This window comes from Loa loa, assembly GCF_000183805.2.
Source record: "Loa loa unplaced genomic scaffold supercont3.154, whole genome shotgun sequence".
NCBI classification, from domain to species: Eukaryota; Metazoa; Nematoda; class Chromadorea; order Rhabditida; family Onchocercidae; genus Loa; species Loa loa.
In genome coordinates, this window is record NW_018108334.1 from 53,230 (window position 1) to 60,816 (window position 7,587).

Sequence of the window (7,587 nt, forward strand, 5' to 3'; positions counted from 1 at the left end):
CTCATTCACATATGAGTGGCCATTACTATTCCAGGCATAAAAGTTTTTTAGAATTAATTGAAATGTTTTTTAAGAAAAAATACTTTGCATATCATATTTTATAAAAAATATTTCAGTTGATTCTGAAAAATCCAACTATAAAATTACTAAAGAACTAAAAAATTGCCTGTAATTTCTTTTTTTTAGGAAAAAATGTTGAAAGTAAAGTTAAAGTCATCACTATACTTCAAATCAGCTTCCAATCAAATCAGTAAAAATTATTTCTTACAGTGATAAATATCTCTTCCGTATGTGAATTACTACCAGAGGTTAAGTTAGATATTGTCACTTCAAAATTGTTTGATTGTTATCAGTAGTGATAGTAGTGATGTATGTTACCAGCATTTAATGGGGGATAATTCAAATTTAAGGTATTAAGTTTAAAACATAGTAATAAATTTAATTCCGATTATCGTTATAATTGTCTACATTGTTGCTTGTTGTTATTACTTAATAGAGGATAGCCCTAATTTAAGGTATTTAGTCGAAAACATACTAATAATTTGTTCTATTTATTACGATGGTTAGAGCAAAGATCAAAGTGGAAAGGAATGAACTTTGGTACAAATGGAATAATTCGCTTTTTTTTTGTTTTTTTTTTTAGTTACAATTAAAATGTTTCAACAATCTTTCAAATTTCTAACTATTGCACTTGAAGTACGAAGTTTATTGTCACCCAATCCTTTCATTTCTCGCCCTTTTCAATTTTGCTTCTTTCTTATCAAACAAATCTATTCAACAGAAGCTAATTAACTGAAGAAAGTATTCAAGATGATACTCCCTTATTCATTGTTATAAAACTGCCAACAAAAAAAAAATATCCCATAGAAAGCCATATCAATAAGTATTAAGTTTATATGAGTAATTTGTTAGAAACTTGATTAATATTTGTAAAAAGCTATGTGACACCTAAATTATAAGAGAGTTACGAGAAATGAATGAAATACAAGTAGCCATTGCTTTACTCTTTCTATTGCTGACTTTTTTTTTTCATTTAAAAGCGCACTTCTCTTGGGTGACATTAAAAATCTCATTCGTGGATCGATATGAACATTTCAAAGTTGACATTAGATGGAAAGAGAAAGATATATTAGTTATGGTCAGAAAGACAATTATGTAAGGAGACATTTGATACGACATTTGAAATTAGTGGCGCAATGACATAAAAACAAACGTTGGCCGATAAATTTTATGTTAAATTATAAAAAAAAAGAAAAAATGATTTGTTTTGATGAAAAAAAATATTTTTTCAGCAATTTGGTTCACATTTTTTAAGAGTTTTTTGGATGATTGCACGATAATCAATTATGAAAAATATTAATTTAAAATAAAACCTCACTGAGTTGAGATTAAAAAACAGACAAACACTGATATCACTTAAATTTTAAAATTTTTCAAAATGAAGAAATCTCAAAGTATAAATTTCAATTCGTTTTGAGTAATTAATAGTTATTTCATAACAAACATTCCTTTCCTATGATAACTGATAAGAAAAAAGTATTGCCACAAATGAAAAAAATTGGCTTTCAAGATTATACAAAATGACTAACTACATTCAAATTATTTCATAGGATAAAAAGCAGCATGATGAAGTTATAAATTAATTAATAAATTAGTTGTTTAAGTAATTAAGATCCTTTAAAAGTAAGTTCATTGATAATAAATTCTGCACACTTAAATGACAAGAACTTTATGACAACGGTGAAAGTTAATGAATTTCTAACTGATCATACGATCAATCTCTATCAAATGCTCTAATCACTCCAATAGAAACAAATATTATCAATTGATGAAGTTAAACAGAACATTTCAAATTGTATCCTTCTTCTTGAACGATAATCAGTAATGCTTATGAAATGTTTAATGATATAAATAAATAGAATATGTCATTAAGTTTAGTGATAAGATCAGAAATGATACCTGATATGCTCCGAAAGTTGTAAAATTGTGATAATGAAGAGGTAAACTGTAAATACATCCATGGAATGTTATTGATTTTCTATGGATCAAATTAATCGAATAAGTGAATTGAGTACAAAAGATAATACTTCCATTCTTCTTCCTTATCACCTTAAAATTAATTACCAGTGAATACCGGATTATTATATTTGCTGTCATCTTTATAATATCCATTTAATGCCCAAAATAACCTATCGCCCAGCGGTAACTTAAGTGAAACAAAAAAACTGGAAACAAAAAGAAATACTTAAGTGAAACAAAAAAAAAAAAAACTATTGAAATGATATTGAGATCATTTTCTCGATTTATTCTAATTGATGAAAATTGTATCTTAGATCCGGTAAAGATAAATTTTCCGTTTTGCCTAAAATTTAAAGTAAAATGTTCCGAATTTTAAAATGTTTATTGGCAATAATGCTAATCAGTAAAAATAAAATTACAACTAATCATGCTAATCATATCTCAAATGAATATTTAAATTCAAACCTTTATTTTCTGTTATCAATACTCGATGTATCAATATTTATATTCAAATTTCAAGCTGTTGAGCTTTGATGGATTAATGTTAAAATTTAAATCAAATTTCTACTGATAAATGTATCGCCAATTAGATATGTTTGATGAAATAGCATAGCAACATGGAATATTTGAAACAGTGAAATATCCTAATTTGACCATTTGCAACAAAAATTCTTTGTTTGTTGTAATCTCAAGAACAGTTACTGAAAATTTGAATTAGAATGAAGTTTCAGGAAAAGTTGCATCAGCTTGATCTATCATATCATTGAAATTCTTCGTTCATTGAGAAGATGGTTGATACGATTCAGTATGCTCTGAAATTGCCCCCTGAAACATTTGCGCATTCCTTGCAGACATAAACACTGATGATTTATATATGTTGTTGATGAAAACCGCACGAAAATAACAGAAGGAATTTTTTTCTTTGGTTAATTTTCCAAATTCTAATCAAAAATTCTTACTCTCAGGAAGCGTACCAATGAATTAAAGATGTTAAGAATGCTGATAATTATGCAAAGATCTTTCTATAAATTTAATTCTCTCATCGTTATAATTCAATGAAAAATTTAAGGAATAAGAACTCTTAAATTAGCCTCAATTCAAGTCTTTTTTAGAGGAGATTAAACGAACTTTGTTTCAATTTCAATTTTATCTAAAAGAAAGTGGAAGATTTTTTGTAAAAATATACAATGAGCCAGAACATGAGATAAAATGATTTAAGTTGGAAACAATTTGAGTTGAAAGCAGTTTTGAAAATAAAATGATCTAAAAATGATTTGAGATAAAATGAGATAAACTTGGAAAAGTTTTTGAGAAACACAACCAAAGTGATTTCAAAGCATAATTTAAATCAAACCACTTATTGAAAGGAAATTTTACAAACGAATTTATAATTTAGCGATGAAATTACATTAAAATTAAATTTAATAAGCTAAGCTTAAAAGTAGTGAAAAATTTCTTGCATCTAATAATAAAATAAGCTTTTGTACGTTTGATAAAAACTTCTATTCCAGCTGCTATCACTAATTCTTATCACATCATTGTTTCCAGAAAGCATTTTGCGCCATAAACTAATTGTCCTTTGATTTAGTGTTGAGGTAGAAGCAGCAACAGCTAACTAATAGCTCCACTAATAAATTCTCCCTACCTTTTCTTCTTCCTACTTAACTTCACTAATAAATTTTCCCTACCATACTCTGCAAATATCTTAGTCACAAAATATTCATTCTCATCCCAACAACAACTTTCCTTATATACATATTTATGGTGCAACATTTTTCTGGTAAGAATAAACGTTACAATCATAAGCAAACGTTGACACTACTGAAATATCCTCTCATATACAATATTGATTTAAAAAAAAAAAAATTAAGATTGCTATTTGCGGTAAAGAAATGGAAGAAAATGAATTCTTAGATCATCGAATGGGAAATGTAATGTACTATTTAATGTGAATATATTCATGGCTCTACATCTGTCACTTATCTGTCGGTTAGTCTCAGTAAATGAATTTGTGAATTTCAATTAGTTTTATGCAGTTAGATAATTTTGCTTAATAAGATCAATATACTGACAGCAAATTTACTTTAGCTGTCAAATATAGCAACGTTGAAAAGATGTTAGTATTTGAGGAGATTTAAAGAAAAAAAAATTTCTTTTTTTAAATTTAGTTTTAAAACAAATGTAAAGAAAAGAAAAAAAAATCAATGTGAAAAAGAAAATTTGCCAAACAGTTGAGCTTTTTTTAGTAAACAAAAAAAAAAAGAAGAAAAAAAGGTTCAGTTTGATGGATAAAATAAGCTTATCCACGATCGATGGAATGAATCACAAACATTTGTTTGGTGAAAAAAAAATGAATGGATTTTCATCAATATTGAAAAAAAGATTAGATTTTATCTCAATTTTAATATTTTTAAAGAGAAACAACAAGAAAATATTTCTTTTTTAATGAATGAAGTTTAAATTCAAAAATTTTTAATTTTCATTCCTTAAATTTTTTAAGACAATAATAAATAAGAATTGATAAAGTTGGGATAAAAATTTTGCACGAAGAAATATTACGTTGTCAAATGGACAATTTGAAGTGGCATTAGGAGTAAGGGGACAAAACGAAAAGTATAGAATAGCAATGCCTAACTAACTTACACATTCACATTCAAAGGGAGATAAAGGCCTGGAAATAAAGGCGTTAATGTGCACATTTATGCATTGCAATATATATATATATATACTTTACCAATAAAATACATTGGAATTTATAAAAAGTAAAATTTTAAAGTGCCAAAAAAAGTTTTTCAAATTTCAAAACTTAACAAAGTAAAAGAAAGAATGGAATAAAATGTATTCAAATTTAATATAATAAATTTTTATTTTGATTCGTAGCTTAGACATAACCATTGTCAGTTCATAAAGTGTTACTAAAATTTAAATTTCACTAATAAATATTAGAAAGATTTAATTTTCTGTACAGAGTAAACATTTTGAATTAGATTAATAGTATGAATGAGAGAGATAAATCCTTGTGCAAGGATTTATAGCTTATCAGCAGATGACAGACAGTGTTATCATTGTTAATCAAACCAGTCAATATAATATTAGTGATTATCAAATGTTAAATGAATCTGCTAGCAGTCAATTGCAAAATTGAGGAGCAGATAGGTATGATTGTTAGTTTAAACTAATTGTTGAAGTAGTTAACTAGATGATGTCATTTCAGAGAAGAAAAAAATCAGTGATTTGATGTGATCAATGACAGTCACAAAAGATTTCTTTTAATGATTTGTATGTAATTAAATTTCAGTCCTTATTTTCTGGGAAATAATCAGAAGCTAGCAGTATTGAAGAAAAAAAAACTAATCATTATCAAACAATATTATTATCATCACACACAACTAATCATTATCATCCAGGATGTAAAATTCATCATACAATGAGTTACATTGAATATTTCCTGAAGATATTCAAGCTATTTTATCGTTTTGATAATAGTTTGGATAATTTAAAATACAGTACACAGGTTGAAAAAAAAAGGCGAAAAATTTAATTTAATTGTTTGCTTATAATAAAAAACACTACAACTTATACGGAGAGAATAAAGAAGTAAACTGATGAAAACAAAAAAAGAACAAAGGAAACAAAATAATTTAAAAAAAAATTAAAGAATGAAATTTTACATCTTTCTCTTCTTACTTTTACTCCTTTTTCATACTAAATTCACAAACATTCACGAATCATAGCTATTACATTCATTTCATAAAGCTAAATGAAACTAATTTTATCCGCTTAACTACTTACTCCCATTTCCCTTCTACTCCCTTACTCTTTCCTCTTCACATTTTTCCCTTCACTTCTCTTCCTTTAACTCATTCACTACCTTAACTTCTTATAACTTCAACTTTTTGCTTCATTTTAAATTTAGGAAGAAATCAATTGTTACGATATGAATCATTTCTCAACGAGGAAATAACTTTAGAAAGCGGAATAAACAGAAAGCAAATGCGCAATATGACGTGAATACATTCATTTTGTAAATTATATTCGTTCCAAAGAAAACATTTTCCAGTCTTCTCTTTCAGTTTTGAATTTATAATTATATTAACTTTCGAGTTCTACCAACGATTACCGTTTTAGAAATAAACAATTTCACGGATTTCACGCACATTGGGATTTAATTTTATAGAAACAGTTAACATCTTGTAATGTTGTCTAATGTCAACACTTTCACAAAGATATAAAAGAAAAGAAAAACAAATAGGATTGTCCCTGGAAAATATGTTTCAGTTAGAATGGACAAAGTAACAAACTATCTTTATAATTATCTGATTATAGATCAACTACACCTTTCCATAAAGTTACCAATAACATTTCAATTCCAAGGTTTATTGCTATTATGTTATATTTTTTATTTTATTAACAAATAATTTATTTTTTAAAATATTTTTTCTGTTTGTGTTCATTTTGCTTCTTTTTTTCAATCAAAATTTAGCATAATATAATAAATAAATTTCAATTTAAGAATTATAATTTAATTATATCACTAACCTGTATATCTTCATCCATACGTTTCATATTTAAAATTATCTTAATTTTACGATTCTATTAATATCTCTTAGAAGAATGAAAGAATTGAAAAATAATTTCTACATATCGTATCCTAAAGAAGATTCAAATTTTGAATTCATAACTAGCAATGTATAAGATCTAAAAGTATTACTGTCATTAAATATTTATCAGATATATATTTTTTTAAGTACTATTTCCTTACAGATAAGTCACAACAGTAGCAGTATTAGTATTAGTAATGCTGTTGTTATTAACAATTTGTTTCTTCAATTGCTTTCCTTTCACACCGACATATACAACATCAGATATATAACAATGATTGAGTGAACACTTTTTCATCATTAATCAATGTAATTAATTTGTTAAATTCTGTATTTTGGCATCGAAAGCTAAAATTTGTTAAATGTTGAATTGTACAACAAGTACAGTATCCGACCATAGTACAGTATGGATCGTCTAAAAAAAACTGGATAATTCTATCTGGAATTTATCCAGATCATACATATGAATGAGCTAAATATAATTAATTCCATGGAAAGCTTTTAAATCAAATAAACGAACATTATCTCATCAAAGCAAATTTGAATGAATAAATCTCAAAAAAAGAAAAGGAGGAAGAAGAGATAAAAATGATAGAAGATGAGACGATTTGTAGAATGAGACTAAAATCATGATCAAACATATATAGCAGTAAATGAGCATTTGTTCGTAAATAGCAACTGATGACTGAACTAAAATGACGAAATGAATAATAACAGGTTGAATTAACCCTTATTATATTAATGAGTTAACTGTGACATGTCACCAACTGCTGAAAAATATTTTCATTTTGCATACAAATGGTAAAGTTTAATATTCTGACACAATCTGATAGAGCAATGCGTTTGTTATTTCACATAAAATAAATATTGAATCTCTCTCTCTCTCTTTCTTTTTCTTTTTTCTCTCTTTTGAATAACTCCTAGAATGAATTGAACAGCTGAGGATGAAACAGCTGTCATCAAATCC

General features: G+C 26.4%; 1 protein-coding gene across 1 annotated transcript in view; it reads right to left on the minus strand.

Annotated features, from left to right (window-relative positions):
• Nucleotides 1–2,576, minus strand: part of LOAG_03741 (hypothetical protein) — an 11,176-nt gene extending 8,600 nt beyond the window's left edge. Inside the window, exons 1-2 of the mRNA XM_020446407.1 lie at nucleotides 2,485–2,576; nucleotides 1,960–2,109 (exon numbers count right to left, since the gene is read on the minus strand). Of these exons, the coding sequence (XP_020303248.1) occupies nucleotides 1,960–2,021 (62 nt within the window). The 5' untranslated portion in view covers nucleotides 2,022–2,109; nucleotides 2,485–2,576. The remainder of the gene's footprint in view (nucleotides 1–1,959; nucleotides 2,110–2,484) is intronic.
• Between the last annotated feature and the right edge of the window lie 5,011 nt (nucleotides 2,577–7,587).